The sequence below is a fragment of the Peromyscus leucopus genome, chromosome 10 (assembly GCF_004664715.2).
Source record: "Peromyscus leucopus breed LL Stock chromosome 10, UCI_PerLeu_2.1, whole genome shotgun sequence".
Lineage (NCBI taxonomy): Eukaryota > Metazoa > Chordata > Mammalia > Rodentia > Cricetidae > Peromyscus > Peromyscus leucopus.
Window position 1 is genome coordinate 59,166,633 of NC_051071.1, and position 25,802 is coordinate 59,192,434.

Below are 25,802 nucleotides of genomic sequence, written 5' to 3' on the forward strand. Positions count from 1 at the left end.
CACATGTGTTCCTGTGGCCATTCTTCTGGTGTCGAATCTTTAATCCTAGAGGCTATGACAGAAAGATTTGAAAGGGATGATATCATTTCTTGCTTACAACAGATAAAATATATGATTCCTGTCTTGCTTAAAGGTTTTCAAGAATAATAGCTGCTGTCTTCAAGCAAAACCTCATAAATCTTATTTGGACATCCTAAAAATCATACAGATTATTCTTTGAAACAGCCATGGGGAAGCAGTGCCAATAATACTCATCATTTGGGGAAAAATAAATGTGATGTACAAGTTGAACAAGTCGTCAGAAGGATGATGATGATGATGAGACAGAGGCCAACATGCACTGCACATTAGGGTAAGCGAGGCTCATACCATCAGCATCTTCTAGACCACAATGCTTTTCCTCTGTGTTAACAATCCTGTGTTACAGGATTATCTCATTCCTTCTGTGAAAGAGACTAGAATGACTAAGGTCAGTGGGATCTTCCTGAATGAATTCCATTGCCTGTCCTTTATCCTATCCTCTAACTGCTGTGTAAGCTCTACGGTACCCTATTACTGTAAGTGTATATAAATATTTTGTGAAGAATACAGATAGAGACACTATGAAGTATATTCTGCTCATTTCATTACAATGCTAATCACGGTTTTTAAAAAGCAACATGGATAGAAATGGTGGCATTGTAAGGCAATACTGCCTTTAAAATTCTTACAGGAATATCTTCTTGAAAGAGTCACTGATGTCTATAAGCATTTCCTTCCCATTATTATTTTTAACCATACAGAAAAGAAACAGCTCAAAAAATACTGGACTAAATTTCAAGGAGAAAACAAGTTCCTTTAAATTGGTGTTTCTATGGTTAAAGCAAGATGCTAGGAGGCCAATATCCACCACCAGTCTGAGAAGCATGACCTGTTCCTGCAGCTGATGCAACTATTTTGTTGACTCTGTTCTTATTCTAAACTTTAAATAGGTCAAACTACATGCAAATGTCCTTTAGGGAGGTTGAGAGTAAGTGGTTAACAAAATTCATTTCTATGTGTTTTGTGTCCAAAGCATTTTTTATAGCGCCAAATTTAAGCAATTTAAATAGTAAGATATGCATCACATTTCTTTATAGAAGGATGTACTGTATACGTAGATAAGAATAAATCAATTACAGAATTGAAAATGTGATGGTGTAGCTTGACTGCAGAAATGGAACTACCTAATTATTCCACACAGCCTCTGAGAAATTCTGGGAAGAGATAGCCCAAACCATTGCTCTGTATAGCAGGGATGTCTGGCAGACCTCACCTTGCATGGGAGATCCAAAACCTTGGTGGTAGCTCCCTGGAGAATGAGTTAGAGCTGTGGGGAAGGGGGCTGAGGTTTGCATCTCTGGTGGGCAGTTTTGTGTGTCCTGACAGATTGTTCATTTTTACAATTGGCTTAGAGGGGAGAACATGGCACACCCAAAGTAGTTGCCCTGTGTGGCTATGATTTGCCAGGGAAATGGGAGCCAAAGCCTAGAAGGAAGCCTGGTGCTTTCCCCGACAGGAGCTGAAAAGTCAAACACTGCTGATGGCCCTGGCTTACTTTTGTTGCCCATGTGGCCCCAGCCTGTGATGTAGCAGTAGGTATCCGGTTCTAGATACTCCTCCGGGCTGGGTAAGCAGACAGGTCTGACGTAGCTTGTCTCATTGACATCATCACTCAGCTCCACTATGCTGATGTCATAGTCCACCACCGCCCGGCTATAACGGGGATGTAGCAGGATGCTCTTCACAAAGCGGGTCTGCATGAAGACTGATGGATGGTCCAGGTTGTTTATGCCGAATACCACTTTCCAAATATCAGCATCCTCTCTCCTGAAACAATTCAAGAGCACCTTCAGTTCTATCTGCTTCAATTACACATCTTTAAAAATAAGTTTTGTATATAAACAATAGCTATTTCCAAGCCTATCTCCTAATACATTCACATAAGAAATGGTCACACAATGGCCCAAGAAATGAATAGCTGAGTGGAATTATATGAGGAAGCAACGCTCAGACTTCTTTTGTTATTTCTTTAACTATTTAATTATATTTATAAATATGGAATGTTTCACAAATTTGCATGTCATCTTCGTGCAGGACTATACTAATCTCCCATGTGTCACTGCAATTTTGGTAGTAAGCACTGAGCCTTCTTGAATAGGGAATTCTTGAAAACAGAATTTGTTTGGTCTTAGGGCAAGTTACCTGTTTCATGGCATAAGGATGATAACTCAAAATTAAAAGAAAGAGAGAGGAGCAAGGGAGGAAGATGGAAAAAAAAGAGAGAGAATAAGGGGAAAGCCAAGACTAAGAGGTCCTTCCAAGGAAGCACACACACCTCAGGAAGTCTCAAGTTTCCAAGGCACCTGTTTGCAAATTTCCAAGGCAGGGTTTTAAATGGCCACTTACAAACCCCAATGGTCAGTCTCAGGTTCCATTTTAGGGGAGCATTTGTCATCAATATTTTAGATAATCTTACCTTAAAATCCACTTTCTCCCCCAAGTTTATAGGTCTTATCACTCTTTGGAATTTCCCTCAACCACATGTGTTGCTCCCTGGCCCCTGCCTATGTCTTCTTCTGGATCCTTCTCCCACACTCTTGGTGTCAATATTGACATGCTCCAGGACCCTTCCTCCAAATTCTTTATGCACTCCACACTCCCTTAATGATTTCCTGTAACCCCATGGTTTTAAATACACTTTAAATTACTCTTTGTGACTCCTAAATGTATATCATGAGCTAGATTCTCTGACCTGAGTCATAAACTTGATCCAATTGTTTATTAAACACACTTAATTGGATGTTTGATAATAGCCAGGATTGTCAAGGGCTGTCCACATGGTTGGTGATGTTTAAACATTCAGAATTTATCTTCAGTAATCAAATGCTTCCAATAACTGGTGACTAACTGAATCTCTTCTCTCTTAACCCAATATTGCAGGCATCAGAAAGCCCTCCTCACTCTGACTTCAATGTGTATCCTGCACCTTGCTATTCTGCCTTCTCTATTGTCTGCTTATGACCCTGTTCTAATTTCCTTTGCATGGTTCTCATGGGTAACAATGATGTGTCATGTTAGTAGATACATTTGTCTACTCTCTACCCTACAGAATTTTATATCGGTGAAAACAAGAGCTATGTGAGTTACTTTCACATTGCTGTGACCATACCACAAACACAGCTTAAGTGAAGAAAGATTTGCCTTGATTCATAGCTTCAGGGGATTTCAGTCCATGGTAGTAGAGAAGGCATGGTAACAAAAGTGGGGGCGGGGGGGGGGGGGAGGCTCCTCGCATTATGGCAGCTCAGAAAGCAGAGAGCAAGAGTGCAACCAGAGGCCAGGTTGATCCACTTCTAGCCCCTAACTCCTGATGAATCCTCAGCCTTCCAATATAGTACCACCAGCTGGAGTACAAATGTTTGAAGTATGAGCCGAGGCGGTATCTTAGCTTAGTTCCTGTGCTAGAGACCGTGACCAAAATCAACATGGGAAGGAAAGAGTTTACTTGGCTTAAATTCTGGGTCACACAGTCCATTGAGGGAAGGAAGCTAACACAGGAACTCAAGGTGGGAGGAACCTGGAGGCAGGAACTGAAACAGAGGCCACAGTAACACTGCTTACTGGCTTGCTCTCCATGACTTGCTCAGCTCATTTTCTTATACAACTCAGGACCACCTGCCCAAGGGTAGCTTTACCTCAGTGGGCTGTGCCTTTCCACATCAATCATTAATTGAGAAAATGCTCTACAGGCAATCTGATAGAGGAATTTTCTCAACTGAGGTCCCTTTTCCAAAATAATTCTAGCTTGTGTCAAGTTGGCAAACAATAAATAAATAACCAGAAGAGGAGGCACATTTTAGATTCCAACTGTAACAGGGACTTTATTGGTGTTACTAATTGCTATATCCATATGGCCTTCTAGGACAAGGAAAATAGTGGGTTTGAAAAGGCACTTGATAACAAGTACTTAATCTGAATTATTTTAAAGCATTAGTAGTAGACTCCCAATATGTAAACAAAGTCAATTATTGATCACTTTATGCTCTATTGTTTTTACATACTCTTGATGTCCAGAGTAGGCTATGGTCAAAGCTATAGATATTTGTTGGATGGTAGTATTAAGGAGTTATCATTTATACAGACACTCCCTTATACTGTGGTATAAAGAACTAGCTACTCTACCACTCTTTCTCACTTACAAACTTCTGGTCAAATCATTTCTAGTAGACTGATTTCATCATGTAGACCAGCCATGTGTTATGCCAGGGTAAACCTGGAATCATTTGGAGAAATATTGAGGTACCAATTCTTTAGACATCTCCACCATATCACTTGATAGGAAACCAAAGCTGAACAGCAGCCTGGGTTGGGCTGTCCTGGCTTTGGCAAACAGTCAATCTTGACATCCAAGCTTATCTCAATACCATTAGATCCTTGACCCAAATGTCACTAACAGCTCCACAGAGTCACACAGTCTGTACTTTGACAATTGGTTTTAAAGAAAATACTATCAAACCTATAAAAATGATGTCATGAAAAAAATGATGTCATGAATTCAATAAATACAGATCAATTGCAATTTTTCTAGGCCAAGCATTATGCTAGACAAGCATACAAGCTACAACAAGCAAGAAAGGCATGCCCTCTGTCCATACAAATGATAGGATTGAGTGAAGACAGTTAATTCAGGAAATGACTATAATATGTTGGGGGAAGTGTTATGTCCTGTGCATGACAAGATAATGTTACAAAATTCTGTTTCATTACAAAACGCTGTCTTTTAAAGGGTATGCTTTCCCTCCTTTCTTCTTTCCTCCCTTTCTCCAACCTTTTATTACTTTTTCTTCCTAATCTACAGGAGTAAAGCTGCATGACCCTTGAGGAAACGCCACATTCACATGGACTTTTATAGTTTAAGACATCTGGAATCAACACTATTTTTTCAGATTGATTTATTAATTGCCCCATTAGAAGCTTCTTACCCTAGAACCACAATAACACAGCTCTAGTTATTACAACAGCTCACCCTCTGCTTAAAAGTCATACGCAATATTTAAAATAATTGAACATTCTTAATTATTTGTAATAAAATGAAATAACATCAAAATTCAGTGCTTAATTAATGTTGTTGCAGTTAATTTAAACCCAACAGTAAAATGCAGGGGTCAATAAAACAAAAAAACTGTTATTAACTCACATTTGGTAGTCTTGCTACACAGCCTAGCATTCTTACAGCATTAATATCCACCAAGAACAAAAAAAAAAAAAAAAAAAAAAAAAAAGGAAACTGTAGACAGAATTATCCCTTTCTGCTTTGTTATGCATGTGATATGAAATGTTAAGTGTTTCTCAATGTTTTTCCCTCCACAGCCATGGAAAAAGAGAACGAAGAAAGCAGAAAGGGGTTTCTGAAGTCAAGGAGAAATGTGTGAATGGCAGACTGATTTCATTATGTAGACCAGTCATTTTCTCATGCCATGTTAAACATGACATGAAACACACTGAGCCTGTGCTAGAAAAGGGGGTCAGGAATGAAGGCAGAGATGGCCCTGTCTCTCGGAAGAAGAAGACAGGAGGAAGAGTTTAAAGCTACATGGATGCCCAGTGACAAACAGGACATGGTTATAAAGTTAAAGGGGGAAATCAGGCTACACAGAGTCAAGTACATGAGCTTAATATCCACGGCATAAAGAAGACTACTTCCCACCTGGATGCCAAAGCTCAAAATAGCACCAAAGAGAACTGCACCATCTCGAGTGATATTTGTGCCGAAGTTCTCAGGGTCCGGCAGCTGAGAGGATTGCTCTGATGGGAAAGTGTTTGCATTGTAAGCACATGGATCTGAATTATAACCCCAGAATTCACACTAGGAAAAAAAAAAAAGCTGGGAAGGGTAAGACAGACGGATCTCTGTGGCTTTCTGGCAAACTAGCCTACTCTACTTGGCAAGTTCCAGACCACTGAGAGACCATTTCAAGTAAAAGTGAAAGGAGATACATATGGAAATACTCAATGGGAAGTTACATAAGTCACAGAGTGACAGAAACTAATGGGGTCAGAGTGCTGCTCCTTTACACACTTGCACCACACAATATCTACTGAACTTTGGAGCAATGAGTAGCATCCCTGGGTATTAAGCAAGGAACGAGGGAAGAAAGGCTTATCACGTAGATGGAAACCCATTCATGGGTTAAGCCAATAGCAGATGATAGGGATAGATACTGTCCTGTTGATCATATCTTCCAGATGTGATGGGAGTTGGCCACCAGGGATAAAACTAGAAAAAGTGTAAAAAAAAAAAAAAGCTCTGTAAAGCAAGGGCCCAGAAAAACTAACAGGAGGACTTAAGGAAACGTGTGTGTGTGTCTGTGTTTGTGTGTGTGTTTGTACGTGTGTGTGGGGGGCCTTTAACAATTAGATTGGAGAGGGTTTTGAGAAGGGAAGGAAGGAAAAAAAGAATAAACAGAGAATGGAGGGAAGGAAGAAAGGGAAAAATAGGGGAGGGGGGAAGGGAAGGAGGAAGGGAGAAGGGAAGAAGCCAGGTAGGCATTATAATGCAGCCACACAATCCCAAAGCTGGTCCAGCTCAGTAGAATCACTGTCTGTATTCTACCATCACAAGTGATCATAGTAAGTGGGGGGAAAGGAAGAATCATCTAAACAGTTAAAGTTTAACTACATATGGATCCGAGCACTGTGAAATTGGAGTCTATCACAGAGTGGTATGAAACTGCAGCAATTATCAAAAGTCTTAGCCATAAAATGAATAGGAGTTTGTTTCAAAAGAAAAATGAAGGAAATGGAAATGGCTCCTCCGTGCAAAGTGCTGTCTGTTACAGCTCATTGCATCCTAATAGATAACGAGAGCCAAGCAGAACTTTCTACCCACAACTCTCCCTGTTCCCACCTCACCATTCCAGAATGATATGCAGACAGTATCCATAAAATTCATCTTCTATGTGATTGAATATATGTGTGCTGAATACACTGAAATACTGAACTGGTACTGAACTGATGTGTAGTATTGAGGAAGAGTTGACGAGAGACTACTGACCCTCTAGCTGATCATTGAAAGACAAGAGGAATCAATAGCCATGTAAAGTAGGGTCTTTATTATACATCTCACTGGACATCTTTTCTAAGCAGTAAAGTGTGTGTGTGTGTGTGTGTGTGTGTGTGTGTGTGTGTGTGTGTGTATGTGAAGTAGATAGTAATGGGAGGAAAGGTAGGATGGGCAGAAAACACAAATTTGAAATCTATTAACAATATTTGACTTTAAGTATGATAATACTTAACATTCATATTTGCTCAAATATGGCATATAATTGGAACAGTAACTGAAGATAGATAAGAAAGCCAGGCAGTGACCCCTGGAACATTCAGTGGTCCCAAAATAGGAGAAGCTGGAAAAAGAAAAGAAAACAGTAGGTCATGAAAACAAGATGAAAGTCAAAAGATTTTCATTATTCTAGAATAAAAAGAGAGAACATTATTCTAAGAAGGATAGAGTCATGAGACTCCAGTGAGCTGAAACTGAAAACTCAGTGTGGTGAGGTGGACAGCATTCCCAAGCTCCAGTAACACCGTTTCTTAGAGGGTAACTGGAGAGGGTAACTATAGCAGACATTTTAGGAGTCTTCCAGTGAACAGTGATTAAAAAAAGTGGAGCTGTAGTTGAAGCTGGCAGTAACATAAAGAGAGGGGCTTTTAAGTCAGTGATGTTAAGGCACAGATGTGAAAGGAGCTATCTAGATCCCAAAGAGAAACTGAGGCAGAGTAGAACGATACTATAAGGAGTAAAGTATATGAAAAGCTCAGAAGGGACATGATTGTTCTTAATCAGAAGGGGCACATCACCCATTACAACTAAAGGCAAAATAGGAAATATGACCAAAGATACAAGGAAATTTTTGGAACGAGGAATAAGACAAGATGAATGACCTGACAGAATAATATCTATATTATTCATGAGATATGAGGTGGGATCAGTAGAGGATAATGGAGGTTTGTTGAGATAAAAACTGTCAAATAATTACTGTCTCTTGGGGTGAAAAATGGCTTTACTATGAAAGTGTCCATTGCATTAGTTAGATGCTCAGTTGAAGCTCAGGGTCATGCATTTGACATGAGCTCCATTAGCCATTGGGTGCATGAGATTCTCCAACAACTGTCAACCTTTCTGTCCCAGGTGTGGTGGACCGGAACAGGAAGTGATGACACAGGAAGCAGGAAGTCTCTACCTCCTCTGGTTCTGAAGGCTTCCCAATGCACAGCCATTCTTTTTCTGATTCAACTTTGCCAAACTTAATTTGCCTAAAGCTTCCTTTTAATCAAAAGTAGAAGGGAGGCGGGTAGTTTTAGAAGTTCCAGAAACTATGGTGAATGGTTGGTAATTCAGGCCAACTGCTATCTTTATTATAGACTTCTTTTGTTCTGGAGAGAAGAATGGAATATCTCTATCAAAGGCAGCACATGGAGCCTAGAAGTCTTTAAAACATTTGCTTACACTTTCATAAGGCTGAGAACAGTGCCACAGGAGAGGCATGAGTCCAGAGCTGAGGGTGTCTGTGTTCATGAACATTTTTACTGATGGGAATGTATCAAATCCTGCCAGAAGAGGAAATGGAAAAATAAACTGTGAATAAACTGACCTAGTTCATAAGCACCGAGATGAAGGGGTAATCCTAAGGACACAGCACAGACTTCAGTAATTCCCTTTCTGGGTGAATTATAAAACTATCAGATCAGGAGAGTTGAGACATTAGGGCATGATTTGTTCTGTGACAAATAAGAGGAATTTTTCCTGAGTTTCAGAGATTATTAAAGATCCTGATGATGTTGAAAGTCAGACATGGCATGAATCATCATCATCATCATCATCATTCTCTCTCTCTCTCTCTCTCTCTCTCTGAATAGTGTTCTGTCTCTGTTCTTAAGAACATGAAGAAAAAAATCACAAAATGTGCTCTTCACCTTGGAGGCCTTCCTGCTATATCTAGCCAAAAGATCCAGGGATGAAAATGTTGAAGATCCTGTCAAAGAACAGATGTGCCGCACCTATGGGACCATAAATGTTTAGGGGAGAGAAAGGATGCTAGGTAATGTGGGCAGAAATGCAGAAATACAGCCAACATTCTGGACTGGCTGGGGTGAAAGAAATCAAGACACAAGTGCCATGACAGGGTTAAAGGTTGTGGCCATGCAGCTTGGCCTGCAAGCTTCCTGGAAAGAAATTAGAAGCTTTGATCATCACTCACTGTGGGCTGTCCCAGGAAGTTCAGCCTTCAGTCTTTCAAGGGTGAAAGAAGGGAAGGAATTGCCTGTTAAGTTACCACGGAATGTCAAAGTTTTTTCCTTCTTATAACTTTTGAAGTGGAATTGGTATTGGGGCATATGGGGCTTGATCTGGTCAACTTAGTATCTCATGGTTTTGACTTTTGTTTGGTAATTTTTAAATACCTCTCCATGGAAATGCAAAGCAAATTGTCTTTTCTCTCCCACCAATATAATTAAAAGAGACAGGATGAAAAGGCCCACAGCTGGAGCATGTTATGCCTTGCCAAAGTATGGGTTCAGGATAGGAAGGAAATCCCAATAATTGCAGCAATTGATGGCCCCAGCAGAGAATATGCCTGACAATTAAAAGCTCTGAAAAGCCTGTCGTGCCACTGGAGACACCATAAAACAGAATTAGGTTAAGACTACACAGTCAAGCAAGAGCTAGTTTGAAGTTGGGCAATCTCTAGCCTCGTATTGATGAGCAGGGCCCTCTTGACAGTTGTTAGATTTCGTATTCCACGAAATTTCTTCATGTTTTGGGTATCATTTTCATGTCATGAATTATAAACACAAGCCTTGCAAGCTTTCCTCCTCACTGTACAGATCCTCCAGTGCAAGAGGAAACTCTGGAACCACAGGTGAAAATGGCAAGAGCAGTCCATAAACTTGGATCAATAAGAAGCACATTAGGAGTGCTGCTCCTTTGAAGAGCCATGGGTTCATTTAGGTCATCACCACTGACAGATGTGCTTTGCCAGTGTAAGCTTCTGCTTACTGTGGGCTGCAAAGCAGAACTGGAAAAGACATCTGGAAACATCTGGTCTCTTCTAGAGCAGTAACATCACAGTGTGTTTCTAGACATACTCTGGAGACTCTTCCAATCATTCTCAGTCTCACATATGAAAATTCTCAGGAGAAGGTACTGGTTTGATACTTACATATTATTTTTCCTTGGTAGAGTCATCAAATTTTGTCTCTCTCTCTTTTCTTTTTCTTTCTTTTTTATCATTTTACCATCATTTGTCAAGTATTCAGAATACTGTTTAAATGTCTGTCACCTTTGTTGGTCGGGTGTCCAAGAGACTCCTAAAACTTCACAAGCTATTGATAATTGCCCTTGGTTTCTCCCCAGAGATGGAGGACTGTGTACTTCAGACATACTCAGAGGGCTTTGAGCCAGATCTGACTTGAAAGATTAGCTTTTGTAATATCAGAAAGTGACGTGAAAACTTCTAAAGGAGCGGAGCAATCAACAGTCCTACCTACCCGTGAACCACAGCAATGGCCACTGTGGGACAATAACTCTTGTTATTCAAGGGTTCAGTGGTGGCACACACCTTGGCAGTAACCAACAGCTCTTTAATTGGACTTACAACCCATTCAACAAGAAGGAAATCATGCCTGGTGCTGCAAACCTAGCCAACTACCTAAGACTAGTATAGTCATGGATCTTGGAGGAAAACTTATAACCACCACTTTTCTAAACTAGCACAAACCCTAGCTACATTCTAAATATTTGTTCTTATACAGACAGATAAGTATATTTCTCACACCTTGTTAAGGAAACCTACAGAAAACTACAACCAACCAAATGTAAAGTTGAGGAACCCAGTCTCAACTGATGTATCTACAACATAACTCATTCACCGAAGGCTCAGGGATCATTGCAGCACAGGGGGCAGAAAGACTGTAAGAGTCAGAAGATCAGGGAGTTTGCTATGAGATTGTGTCTCTTAGAAATGTCAGAGAAGTTACGCCCATGAAGCCTCACTGATATGGCTGACTAAACATGACCTGAACAGTGACAACACTAATAGACATGTTAACATGGATAGGGGTAGAAGATGTTCAGGAGACCTCAACCCTAGTGTCATAGTTAGGGTTTCTATTGCTGTGAAGAGACACCATGGCCATGATAATTCTTTTTTTTTTTTATTTATTTTTTTTTTTTTATTTTTTTTATGTTTTTTTTTTTTTTTTTATGATAATTCTTGTGAAGGAAAACATTTAACTGGAGGCAACTTACAGTTTTGGAGGTTTAGTCCATTATTATCATCATGGCAGGATATGGCTATGTGCAGGCAGACATGATGCTGGAGAAGGAGCTGAGAGTTCTACATCTTGATCCTCGGGCAGTAGAAGGAGTTTATTCCACTGGGCATGGCTTGAGCATATATGAGACCTCAAAGCCCGACTCCACAGTGAAACACCTCCTCCAGCAAGGCCACACCCCCTAACAGTGCCACCTTCTATGGCCAAGCATCCAAATACATGAGTCTATGGGGGCCATACCTATTCAAACCATCACACCTAGATAGGGAATTTATAGTCAACTAAGGAAGGAGGATGGGAGGAATAGTCTTCCCCAGAAAAGAGCTCACCAATTAATTATCCAATATTAAATTGTCAACCCTGAAAACATATAAATACAAGTAACATTGTAGTCTGAGCAAGTTTTATTTATGTATTTAGAAATATGTATGTGTGTGTGCATGCATGTGTGTGTGTGTGTGTGTGTGTGTGTGTGTGTGTGTGTGTTGATATAACTATATTACAATCTCAAAAGGTTTTTAAGCCTGGGTGGTGGCGCACGCCTTTAATCCCAGCACTTGGGAGGCAGAGCCAGGCGGATCTCTCTGAGTTTGAGGCCAGCCTGGTCTACAGAGTGAGATCCAGGACAAGCACCAAAACTACACAGAGAAACCCTATCTCAAAACAAAAACAAAACCAAAAATTAAAAGAAACTAAACTTAAAAAAAAAAGATTTTTTAAAAAAGTCTTCCTACTAAGGCCCTCAAGGAGCGCATATCTGTGCCTGTAATCCTCTGATGGAGCTGAGTGTGTTCACACCCTCCTCTAGAAGCAACAGCACCCCTAGGAGACTAGCTTTGCATAAGAAGGAGTTTTCCCCCAGCATTCTTATAACACCAAATTGAAGGTATCTCCAAAAGTAGTCTTCAACTGAAGACTAGTAGAAAATTTCATGCTAAGTCCATCCAGAATAGTACTTAGCTTCCCAAAGAATGCAACAACACTACAAGAAATGACCGAGAGGGATGGATGCCCATGGATATTGCCAAAAGAGAAAAGCATTAACGACGTACAAAGTGTCATTTCAGATTGTGGAAATCAACAATGCCACCATGTATTTAGAGCCATGGAGAGATGTCCATCAGGCTGTAACAGGGGCTCCCTTCAGGATGATGAGGAAGTAAGGGAAAAGAAGTGTGGGAGGGCCTGAGTGATGCTAGGAAATGCAAGTATCCTCAGACCACAGTAACAGGGAGAAACACACAATGGATGTTTGCAGCAATATTTTTTAAAGATACATGCACTTTTATCAGTCCTACTAGTTGCTGCCAGGCTTGGTTCCTAGGACTTTAAATAGACTACCTCACTTCCAACCCACACAAAGCTGTGGGGAAGATATTGTAGGGACGAAGTCTTGGTTCTGCATCTTTGAGAAACCTAACACAAATATTGTACTTTAATTCTACTTCCCAAACTACCTACTGGTTGTGCATCTAAACCTCATGTAGTTTCCAGACAAACTATTTCCATGTGTATTCCTATGTGTATAATACACTTAAGATGTCCAGAACACAGACTGAACCGGGCTTGGAAATCAGTCTTCTGAACGTCTTCATTATCCTCTTCCCTCCCTAGCGTATACATTCCAAGCACCATATAGCCACTGGCCATTAGCAGAAGATGAAGAGGGCAGAAAGACCCGGGAAGGAGAGCGGCTATATTTGCACTGAAAAGATTTCCAAGCGTTACATACACCACTGAGAATTTCCAAGCAACAAATGATTAAGATCCAGGGCAAAGTGAAATGAAAGGGTGCAGCTTACCCCTCAAAACAGTGGGCAACTGTCAGGACCCACTTCTTGGCAATGAGCACACAGCCACAGATGTGCCCACTGGGTTCACTCTGCAGAGAGCATTGCCAGGGCCACCTCCCAGGACGACTAGTCCGACCCCCAAGGATCCTCTTGTTCATCCGAGCAGCAGGGCGGCGACCACAGTCTAACAGGGAGCAGAAACCACAGTCCGTGATTCACCACCAAACCCAGGCAGATTCTGAGCCCTGGTTGTCATGCATAAATGGTCCTGCTTCCCAGGAGCCAGCACAGTTAAATTAACGTCACGCCCCATGATATAACACCAGTCTCACCTTGCTCAGCACACAGAAGGGAAATCTTACTTCTGCTTGGACAGGACTGCCTAGGTTTGGAAACATAAAACGTTACAATGTTAAGTTGCATGCTTACTGTTGACTTGAAACACGTCATCAACGTCAGGCAACACAGGGCCCACTATCAGGGGAGTTCATACTCTCTGAGCACAGATGTCTTACTGTAAGACTTCTCAGGGCACAGGTAGAGTCTTAACCTTCAATGGGAGAATGCACACTGCCTTGTTATAGTAGCAAAGAAACTAAAACCATCACATTTATGGAAAGAGAAATTCTTATCATGAAGCTTCTTACATCATCTCATTTGATAGAATCTATAGTGAGGGATTAACATATCATAAATGCCCCCTCCCAAAAAAAACCCAAGATATAGACTGAGAGGAATAAAATATTACTTTACATTTTTAAATAGAAGATAAAGGAATATGACACTTAGACTAGAAAAACATCTTGCCCAGACTGTCAAGGTTAAACTGTGGATCTAGGAAGATGTAACAGGAAAAAGTGAGCTTGAATTTATTCTATATAATCCCACATGGCATGGCATGCTTATGTATGTATGTGTGTGTGTGTGTGTGTGTGTGTGTGTGTGTGTGTACATGTGTGCTTATGTATGTAGAAGCTAGTGGCCATTTTTGGTTGGTATCTTCCTCAGGTATTCACTACATTTTTTAGACAGGATCTCTCACTGGACTTAGAGCTCACTGATTTAGCTGGAACATCTACCTAGCGAGGCCCGGGGATTCTCCTGTCTCTATCTCCCTGGTACTGAGATTATATGTGCTTCCAGATCTTCTTAGCGTTCATGCCAGGGGTTCAGATTCAGGTCTCCACCTTTAGAAGCAGGCACTTTATCACCTGAGCTGTGTCTCTAAGCCTCCGACCCTTGATATCTGAAACAATGTTGCCTACTGACTTCAAATCTCTGAACGCACTCAATTGATATATGTTCCTTGGGATCAAATCTTTCTCTCCTTTCACTTACATCTATACATTTTCTGAGACTAGACCTGGACATAGTGTAAAAAGACATTCACTCGGGAGGCAGAGCCAGGCGGATCTCTGTGAGTTCGAGGCCAGCCTGGGCTACCAAGTGAGTTCCAGGAAAGGCGCAAAGCTACACAGAGAAACCCTGTCTTGAAAAACCAAAAAAAAAAAAAAAAAAAAAAAAAAAAAAAAAAAAAAAAAAAAAAAAAAAAAAAAAAAAAAAAAAGACATTCAAAAATTAGTTGAGAATTATTTTATTAGAGACTCATAAAGATTCCCCACCCCACTCCTTGTAGCAAACTTGTTACATAATATCTCATTTAGTTAGGGAGCCAGGTCTACAAAGCCCCAAAGTGGGCCGTTTATTTATTTATTTATTTGACCCGAAGGGCTTTTCTCACACCCAGCACTTAGAGGAGCATCACTGTGTTGAAAGGTTTAAGATATTGGCTTGGAGAAAGTACTTATTTTGACAAGTTATTAAGAAATTTGGGGGCTAAGTTTAACCAATGAGGAAACCTTGTGATTTTCTGAGGGGTGAAAATCCACCTTTAGTATTTTTCTTTGTAGTTCTTACAATGTGCTCTATCTAGCACTTACATTTTGTAGCAGATAAATGCAGTAGAGCTTACCATCACTTACTCTATATAGGCTGTGGCCTTTGGCATAGTTGTTTAAATATTCTTAAATTTAACCCTTAGTTTCCTCAGCTGTTAAAATAATTATAATTCAGGAGTTTATTGGTGAGGAATTAATGGGCCAATCTAGATAAGACAACCTGTAATGTAATAAAGTAGTTAATAAGAATTCATTCCTTGAGCTGGAAATATAGCTCAGTGGCAAAGTACTTGCCTAGCATGCATGAAGCCTTAGGGTTGAGCCCCAGGGCCACAAAAATGTTCTTATTAAAAATCAAAATAAATCTTTTCAAAAGGAGGGAGCTGGAGGGGTGGCTCGGCAGTTAAGAGTATGCAGTACTCTTGCTGAGGACCTGAGTTCTGTACTTAGAACTCATGTCAGGAAGCCTGTCACTCAGAGTTCTGGGAACCTGGCACCCTCTGGCCTCATGGGTGAGCACCTGCATGTATGTGCATATACTCACACACATCTGTAATATGAAATTTATAACCCAGATACATAAATGAAAACAAATCTTGAAATAAGACTCCGTTCCTTCCACTGACTTTCCTGCTACAGCCTCAATAACCAAAGGGGACAAACTTGGTTAGTATGTCATCATTTAAGAGGGTAAGGTTGTCAAGGCTACATAACCTTAGTTTTACTTGGTGTTTATTATTTCCTCAAACTCTAACATTTTAGTAGTATTAATTAATCCTGCCTGTAAACTAGTCCAACATAGTACCTGCAGTTGTAAGAGTTTATTTCAAAACAAAACATATAAAGACTTAAGATTTGATCTCAAGCTTTTTCCCTAACATAATAGTTCCTGTAGTTCCAATTGAATGTGAAATTTATCAAAATTCACCCTATCAGTGAAGAGGAAATTGATGTCGAAATGTAAAGATTAAGAGATATTCTGTGAGTTATTTACTGGTGTGGCAAATTTGAGTGTTTTCGTGTTAAAAAGAGAGGAAATGCCCTTGATCTGTTCTTGTTCCATAATGTGCACACACATGGCTGCTGTGGAGGTTCCTACCCGTGCTCTAGCAGCTCCTGCAAGGTGGTCGCATTGAGATCCTCCCAGCTCGAGTGCAACCTCAGCCAGTGCTGGCCTTCTGGTCCTTGTATCGGTTCAGTCATGGATGGTTCTCTGATACAAAGCAAATACTGGGTAAATATTCTAAGGATAGTGGTCTTTGTACAGGCATTATCATTATACATGTCTCATTTGTTTTAAAAATATATCACATTGTAAATCAATATTTCCAGAAAAGAAATTCATTCAGGAGAATTTGGAATGGAGCATGATTAGCAAATGGGGAGGGAGTTAGTAAAAATATACACAGGTGATAACAAATAAAATAACTGTTGACATTTGAACATCATGAGGTGTTAGAATTATAACATCTACAAGTTAAAACTTCCAAAACCTAAAAGCAGAAGTCCAAAGTAAACAATGAATTTTTTTCTGTCTCTTTCCTTCTTCGTTATAATCCAGGCCCCAAAATACAGAGACTCAAAGGCCAATTACTAGGTGAATACTATAAAATTGTAAGTGGGCCAGGCAGTGGTGGTACACATCTTTAATCTTAGCACTTGCAGGGCAGAGGCAGGCAGATGTCTGAGTTCAAGGCCAGAATGGTTTATAAGTGAGTTCTAGGACAACCAAGGCTACACAGGAAAAAGCCTGTTTCTAAAAACCAAAAACAATTGTAAGTGGATTTTCCTCAATATGTCACAGAAACTTGATGCAATGAAAATTAAGAAGGACTTGGGAAATATATTAGTGTAATTTTGTCATGTTTCTTATATTCTCACTCAGTTTTCACTGACACTTTCCCATGGTTGTCTTTTTCAGTTACACTGATTAAGATGATTCCACTGTTTTCTAATATTTAAAAGGTTAGGTATCGAAGAATTTAGGTTTTTATACAAAATGTTGATTTAATTGATTTTTTCGCTTGGGTGATTCATATCTAAAGGACCAGGCCCGTTAGTTAATTTGGGAAGAAACCCCACAAAGTACTACACGCCGTGTGCCTTATCATTCCCTTACCACAAGCTTCCAACAAACAAAGCAATTAGCTCAGTTCCATCAAGTGGAAAGCTTGAGAAAACCCTCAGTAGGGAGACGAGAGTTTTGTTATAAAAATTTGTTTTCATGCATTCTGAAATGCATACTGAGATGTTTCTAATGCACAAAACTAACTCTTCCAATACTGGTGATGGTGCCTATGGCTTATTACTAGACAGGGTCAGTGAATCCACAGAGCTCATTACTAAACATAGTGAATCTGTGAGATTGGTGACAAAACAGTGAATCACTAGTGAGGATCTAGGAGAGAGAGTTTGAGCATCAACATGGTTTCAAGTTTTCTTTCCAAATATATTAAAATAGCCTTTTAGAGAAAGATGTTATGTTAAAGGTGCACAATGTGATGCATTTATAGACATCTGCATCATGAAATGGTTTTGACACTGTTTTGTTGTGAGAATGAATAATTCTAATGAATTTCCAGTAAACAGAACATAACATGGTAAAGTCATCATGCTTTTCATTACATCTGATAATTAAATGGGTCCATTCACCCATTCAAGTGATAATTATTTCATCTTGTCCCCCATCGTCTGGTCCCTGGTGACTGTCATTCTACTAGTCTACTGTCCAGTGTAGGAGGTGACTCTTTTAGATTTGCAGGTAAATGGATGGAACTAGAAAATACTATATTGAGTGAAGTAGTTCAGATCCAGAAAAACAAACATTACATGTTCTCTCTCATCCGCAGTTCCTAGCTCCAAATCTTCAGACACGAGTATATAAATGTGGGTGACTGCAGAAACCAGGAAAGTAAAAAGGGGACCTCGGGGGATCACTAAGCAGGGAAATAAAAAGATGTAAGTGATTTTGAAGAGGTAAATGAGTAATGGGGTGTTAATTGTGATAGGGAAAGAGAGAGGTCAATACAGAAGGAAGGGAGAGGAAAGGGCAGAGTAACACTAAGGAGGAATGAAAAAGCCGTAAGGAATCATATTAATATTTGTTTACCCAAATTACATAACAGATATAAGTCAGTATATACATGTATACACATACATGCACACACACACACACAAATAGTTCAAATGAAATTTTCCTACTTGTGATGACAATACTCTCCAGCAAGAGCCCTAAATTATCTAATAAAAACCTCAACACCAAGCATGAGGAACTCCCTTTCAAATGGTTGGTCAGGGCTCTCCAAGAGACTCCCCAAACAATATAGGCTAGTGCTGTTGCTCTTGGTCGCCTCCCAGTGGTTGAGAGAAAGTCCCTACTGCTGAAGACACCATGAACCTCAGACACAGGACATGGGGGATCTGAGTGGTTCAGACAGGAAAGCCTCCTCTTTGAGGACTAGTTATGCAAGTTCTAAGGGAGGGAAGCAACTAAGTCCTACCCAGCTGCAACACCTATAAACCAAAGTGATAACCAGAGTGATGACCAGAGTGGTACCTTAACTCAAAGGAACAATAGTGTCACTCATGTCTTGGTGGAAGCCAACAGCTCTCTGGATGGACTTAAGACCCACTCAACAGGGGGGAAATCACGCCTGGTACCGGAAACATGGTCAATCACTGGGGCTAGTGAAGCCATGGGTCTTAGAGGAGAATAGATGACTACCACTTTATTAAACTAACATAATCCCTAACTGCACCCTAAATATCCGTCCTTATGCCTACAGACAAATGTAGCTCTCACCCCTCATCAAAAAAGCTTCTTTTTGCAGCAGATGGAGGTCATTACAGAAATCCGCAAGTAATCAAAATACAGAGAATGAGTCACATGTGCCCAGCCACAAGTGATAAATCTACACCACAATTCCTGCATCTAAGGCATAGGGAAGAGCACAGACAAAGGGACAAGGAGAACGTAAGAGCCAGAGGACCAGAAGCTGCTGTGAGATCGTGTCCCCTAGAAACGACAGAGAGGCTTCACCTATGATTCCGCAACAACATGGCTACCTAAACTAGACCTGAAGAAGCACACCACCAATAGAAAGCTATGGCAGAAGAGGGAGATCTCATGGGGCCCACCTCCATGATTTTGAAAGGAGCGAAGCCATCTGTACACTTCTGACATTATTCCTTAAACCACAAGTATTTATACAGGATTTTCACTGGTAAATACGGTATCATTAGTGATCTAGAGATGATTTAAATATGTAGAAGGACACATCTAAGTGGTGTGCAAATAATATATCATTTTTATAAAGGCATTAACTATCTACAGAACTGAGGTTATAGAATGGTCCCCCTGTAGAAAGCAAGGCAACGGTGCTCCACACGGAAGCAAAAGATGTCCACAAATGTGTGATTTTCCCCTTGTTGAAATGAGATGTCAAAACTTATTCAGAGTTCTGGAATGTCCTGACAGACGACGTTTTGTTCTGTTTTGTTTTGTTTTGGTGCAGGCATCAATCTCAGGCCACATGAAAACTGGTTAAGCATTTGACGGATGAGCTGTGTCCCCCAGGCACATCCTGATACTTTGAAAGGAACTGTCATCAGATCATTAAACAATTCAGACCATTCTGGTTCCATCTTCATCTGTGGGCCTGATGTGTAATAACAGGTACCCCCACGATCCTGTTAGAACTGGCCTTGCTTACTTTAAGAATGCAAGTGAGCACAAATCTCCAGAATACAGGGGCCCTGTAACTAGACATTAAGAGAACAGCAAGAGCTTACACATGTCCACAGCACAATCAACCCTGTTGTAGTGTGTCTGGTGCTGAGGAAGAAGAACCCCAATGTTGACTCTCAGTGCTTGAGAGCTGGTATTGAAATACAAAGGCCTGTGTAGGCAACAGGCTCAGTTTTTTGTCCCTAGTACCCTGTTCAGAATGTGGAACATTTCCATGAGAATACTTAGGATCCAGCTTCCAAAGTCTTTTCTTGGAGCCTATCATATCATTATCCTTATTTAGGTCCCATTTTGTAGATAAAACTTAAGGTAGAACACAACTCTGAGCCCATTACAAGATAAGTAAGTGGAGGCTGGTTAAGTTACTTATCAAACTGAAGAATGAGCTAGAGATTTTTTGACAGAGTGGCATTAGTGGGTTTCAGACAAACATGAATGAATACTATTATTGAATCATTTGTCTGTTTAGACAGCTCAGATTACATTTGCCATAGCACAACTCTCTTTAAAACAATTGTTTGGAGTGGGGCATAAAGTCTGAATCTATCTTCCTACTAAATTCATAATTTAAAAAAATATGCTTTTATTGACATTCCAATTGAAAATGTATAATCTATTGTCTATTTCATAGGTGGAATATAATCATTATATTGGGCACAATCTATAGGTATAAATGACAAAACTAGCTTTAAGGAAAAAGAGGAAGTTATTACCTTATAGTAGTAAATTATACCTTATTTTTTATTTAATTTATTAATTATTAATTTAATTAATATGCATTCAGTTTCACAATATTAAAAACATTGAGTATTTAATTAATTTCAATATGTAAAGTTGTGAAACTATTAACTGAAGTAAATGTTTATTAGTCATAGCTATCAATTAAATAATATTTAACATTAGTATTAGAATACTAGTAACAGTATTTAAAACACTCAATTTAAGTTGTAAACAGCAATCAACCATAGACATTATAAATTAAAATATTACTTGATAATAAAACTCAGTCTTACAAAACTGAGTCAGTTGTGTCAAGTGATAAGTACATTTTTGTGTGAATGCATTCTTTGTCTTTCTGGATATTTTGATGGAAACTCCCATCTCTTTTTTGATAATTTAGAGAAGACATTTTGGGGCATCCCTTTGCCTTTCTGACACATGAGACTCAAGCATTTTATTGACAGCACCTTGGTTTTAAAGAAAATGCTGATCGCTCTTATGCTGATCGCTTTTCTGCTTATTTTTAATCGTTGTGTAAGGCTAGAAGTTACCAGTTTCTATTTCAGTGTGCCATTTTCTTTCTTCAGAAATCTGTACACAAGAGTAGAACTTAACTGTTTACCAGGAGTGCCCTGTCTCATCAGATGCCCCCTTTTTCCTTCCTTTGCAGCTTTTGGAATCACAGAAAATGCTTTTAAATGCGTAGACAACTTAATTCAAGTAAGAAATGTAAACAAGCCAGGCAGCAGTGGCGCACACCTTTAATCCCAGCACTTGGGAGGCAGAGCTAGGTGGATCTCTGTGAGTTCAAGGCCAGCTTGGTCTACAGAGTGAGATCCAGGACAGGCACCAAAACTACATAGAGAAACCCTGTCTCAGAAAAAAAAAAAAAAAAAAGAAAAAAAAAATTTAAATTGTGGATTAATATAGCACTACATCAAAAAAAAAAAAAAAAAAAAAAAAAAACCAGTTGATTACAGGTACCAGCACTGCAATACCCGAGTGTCAACAATACCCGAGTGTCAACAATAGAGTAGAGGTAAGAACGGCCTCTAAAGGGGTGTGCTCATCTTTCAAAACCTGGTGCTGTGGAAATGAGCACCCTTGAGGCTCTAGCTCTCTCATCTCCATTTCCCTTCACATCAGGGGAGGGAGGAAGATGAAGTAGTGGTTTTCTCGTCCTCACCTGACTTTTCTACAGGTAGCTAAAAAAACCAAACATTCAATCACTATCGTGACCAAAGAGGAAGGAAGTTTCCACGTCCAACCGAAAGAAATCTTGCTGAAGAATTTTAAGTATCTCCATGCCACCCACAAGAGCCTGGGAGTGAGGTACTGTCATCTGGCTTTGATTAATGTCCCTTCACCTCAGCCAAGAAGAGAAGGTCCTGTTCAAAGATGTTCGCACTCATTCGTCTTCCAGGGATAAACGGACAGTGAAACACGAACATGAGACGCAAGGGAAGTGTGTTCCAGAGGAGAAGGGAAACACAGATAAATGGTTTGCCTGCCATTTATCCACCAGGACCATTAACTGGAATATTTTATTTCAAAGGATTACTCTGCCCTGAGATTGGGGATCTGCACAGCCCTTTGTATGTTGGCTTTTGGGTAATGTACAAAGTTTAAGGGTGGGTGCTAAACTTAACCTTGACTTATGTTTATTAAATAGGCTAGACAGTTGTGCTCGAATAGGTACGGCTGGCTACCAGACAATTAGAAACTCAGAAACCAATGTTGCTTTAAGAGAGTTTAAGTAACTGACACAGTCAAGTAGACATAAAATGGGTAACAATGAGTTAACAAGGAGAAATGAAAATTGAAACAAGAAATCAGTGGCTATCATTTCAGTGAGAAAAATCAACTAAAGCTAGTTTACAAAAGTCATTCTAGGCCCTGGGTAAGGGCTTCAAAAAAGGCGAAGTCAAATGTGGGAGAGTGGAGGTCGCTTTGGTCAGAAAGCATCTCTAAGTCATCCAGGTAGGAGCTGAGACATGAACGATGACAGGGTGAGGGGTTTGGGTGAAAGTCTAGTGATCAGAATTCCAGGCAGAAAGACCTAGATTCTTTATCTAGAGTTTACATTTCTTACTTGAATCAAGTTGTCTATGCATTTAAAAGCATTTTCTACGATTCCAAAAGCCACAAAGGAAGAAAGAAAGCAGCTTCTGATAAGACAGGTCACTCCTATTAGACAGTTAAGTTCTGCTCTTGCATACAGCTTCCAAGAGGAATCTGCTCTAGTTGGAAGGAATTCAAGGTGTTAGAACATCAGTAATCAGATCAGAGTGTCTAATAGTGAAGAAGCAGGGGATGCTTGAGGATTGGTAGAGTAAAACAGGGATTGACATTTTATAAAATGCTAGAGTAAAAGAACTGAACTTTCTATCCAGATTGTAATCAAGCAAGAAAAGATAAAAAATTTGGGGATGAAGGTATATCACTGCTGACTTGGGGGGTAATTTTGAAAGACAACATGAAGAGGACCTAAGATCAGAAGTTAAGCCAACACTGAGAGTTGTCAGGTGCCATTTCAAAAGGATGCTGCTATGTAACAGCTCCCAGGAGAAACAACTCAGTCCTCTTGGGCCAAGTGTTGAAAGTCACTCAAGTGGTACCATGTTCTTATTTGCCCAGTTCTTACTCACATTCATGTCCAAATCGATGTTCATTGGAATGGCCTGGGAATCTGATATCCTAGGAGATTCGTGTGGACCAAGATAAATTCCTGCTCCCGGATTTTATGATTCACAATAGGTCCTGTTATTACTTGGGTCAAGACAAGAAGGGTAAAGACTAGATCTGGACAGTATTTGACTCTGGTTTTGATTTGATAAGCACTGGTGGGATCTAATTTTAATGATGACTTGTTTACAGCATGAGAGAAAGTAAATCTGATTAACTTGAGATCCTGTCTTGTTCATTACGGTTGATAATGGAGATTTTTCTCTACCTCACTAGGAAATTTTCATTTAATTTCATAAATCATTCACAGACTCAACTGACACACTTTGAAATTCAGTTTGCTAATAGATATCCAAATTCCTGGCAGAGCTTACCATTAGTGGCTATAATCATATGTTCTCATAACACCAGGAATACTTTGCTTTTGTTTTTCAAAGATACCAAGTAGTCTCATGGAAGAACTTAAAAAAAAATCATCTTTCTATGGGTACCATAGGTAACAGGAAAATTATTCTCTGTTAGCCAAAATGCAATGTTCTAGGAAGCATTACAAGCACACACATTGAACTCTAGATTTCCTTTTCACCTAGATATTTAACTACCAACATTTTAGGATTGTACAAGAAATTAACTCCCCATGCATACAACACAAGACTACCAGAAAGGCTCCAAAGCTGCCATGTGAAGGTCATGGCACTCCATGGACTTTGCTTCATGTTGCTTCTGCGTAGACATGCAAATATCTACTTGGTACTGTAGGCATTTTTAAGAAGTAAAAAAACTCTTGGATTATGTTATGTGGGGTGGATTTTACCCAGTCAAAAAACACAAAAAAAGATAATGAGGAATGAATATGATCAAAATACACATGCATGACTTTTTCAGATAATTGATAATAAAAAGAAATCTAGGGCTGGAGAGATGGCTCAGTGGTTAACAGCACTTGTTGCTTTTGCAAAGGACCCTAATTCAATTTCCAGCACTCGCATGCTGGCTCATAACTGTCTATTAACTCCACTTCTAGGGGATCCAATGCCTTCTTCTGGCTCCCATGGGCACCAAGCATACACATGGTACACAGACATATATGTAAGCAAACATTAACACACACACAAAATGAAAAGAATGGATCCTTAGGGACAAAGAGTCCTATCTGATCTGGGAATCTAAGGCAGTAGTGAAAGACTACATTTTTTAATGTGTTGGACATCATTAGCAATTATGGAAATGCAAATCAATTTCACAGTGAAAATACTTTTACATTCCCACTAGGCTGACTATCAAAAAATTACTTAGCAATCACAGTTGACAAGGATATGAAGGAATTATAACTCATACCTTGGTGGTGGGAGGATGAAATGATATAGCCTCTTTGGAAAAGAGTTTGGCAGCTCTTTAAATGTAAGTTATCATTTGCTATAGTGATTCTAGTTCTATTTACTACCCAAGAAACTTGAAAATGTATGCTCATGTGAAAGCTTACAGGTGACTATTTATTGCAGGGTCATAAATCAACAAAATGGATGAACCTGGAAACCACTATGTTAAATGGAAAAAGTGAAAAACAAAAGCAGATATTATATGATTCTGCTATGGGAAATGTGGTCTGTAGAAAAATCCACAGATGCAGAAAATGGATTAGTAGTCATCAGGGGCTGGAGGAGGAATAAATGAAAATTGGCCTCTAATAGCCATGTGTTTTGAGGGTGTGGTAGAATGGGCTGAGGCTAATAAAAGCATTTTGGAGTCAGACAGTATAGATTATATAATTTTGTGAATATAGGAAAAGCATTGTAATAGTACAAATTGAAAGGGTGAATTTATGATAAGCAAATTATATATCAATCTTTGAAACCTTGTGACTACCATGAGCTACTTATCCAGGATTAACATGCATGAGAGCAGCATCCTGGGCTGAATCTTCAACTGCAGTGAGCACAGAGCTTTCACGTTTCATGTGAGTAAGGCAGCCATCCTGATGTAAACAGTTCTTTCCCAGGGAGTAAACCTCAGGAGGCAATGGCAGCATTAATCCTATCAGGGGACACTAGAGAATGCTGGGTAATATAATAGGTGGTATCTTTGACTGTGGTTTTGCCCAAAATATAGGAACATTCTCCAAAAGGATGATTCTTTATCTTTTGATTGACTTTAAAAAAAAATTAAGGCAAAAAAAGTTCAAATTACAGGTAACTCCATAAAGTAATTCTGCCAATCAAACAGATCCAAGACACAGTTTTGCAAATGAGCTCACATTCTGTAGAGATAGAGCTCAAGGAGCCAGGAGACATAGAAGGTCATGTTCTCCTAAACTTATCCACAAATGGCAGATGTCTCAAACCTGTATTTGCCAAGGATTAGAGGGCAGAATAAGTTCTGACCTGTGCTGTTCTTTAAGTATATGTGCATATGTTTTTGATTCTGTAAAGTAGGAATTGATATGCTGTCAAAAGAACTCAGGAGCTTGATTTATACCTTTCTCTAACCAGCAAAACACTGTGCTTCCAGCCTGGGGTGAACTCTGAAAGAAGCTACAGATGAGAGTAAGTCTTCAGGTTCAACGAAAACACTAAATCTTTTTACTCGGACAAACAATTACGAGTCTTC

The 25,802-nt window shown here is 39.6% G+C and overlaps 1 protein-coding gene across 2 annotated transcripts in view; it reads right to left on the reverse strand.

Annotated features, from left to right (window-relative positions):
- Window positions 1–25,802, reverse strand: part of Corin (corin, serine peptidase) — a 220,968-nt gene that overhangs the window by 5,624 nt on the left and 189,542 nt on the right. For both annotated transcript variants that reach the window (XM_028861320.2, XM_028861267.2), the window contains exons 17-20: window positions 16,143–16,256; window positions 13,478–13,527; window positions 13,155–13,329; window positions 1,577–1,848 (exon numbers count right to left, since the gene is read on the reverse strand). In XM_028861320.2, the coding sequence (XP_028717153.1) occupies window positions 1,577–1,848; window positions 13,155–13,329; window positions 13,478–13,527; window positions 16,143–16,256 (611 nt within the window). The remainder of the gene's footprint in view (window positions 1–1,576; window positions 1,849–13,154; window positions 13,330–13,477; window positions 13,528–16,142; window positions 16,257–25,802) is intronic.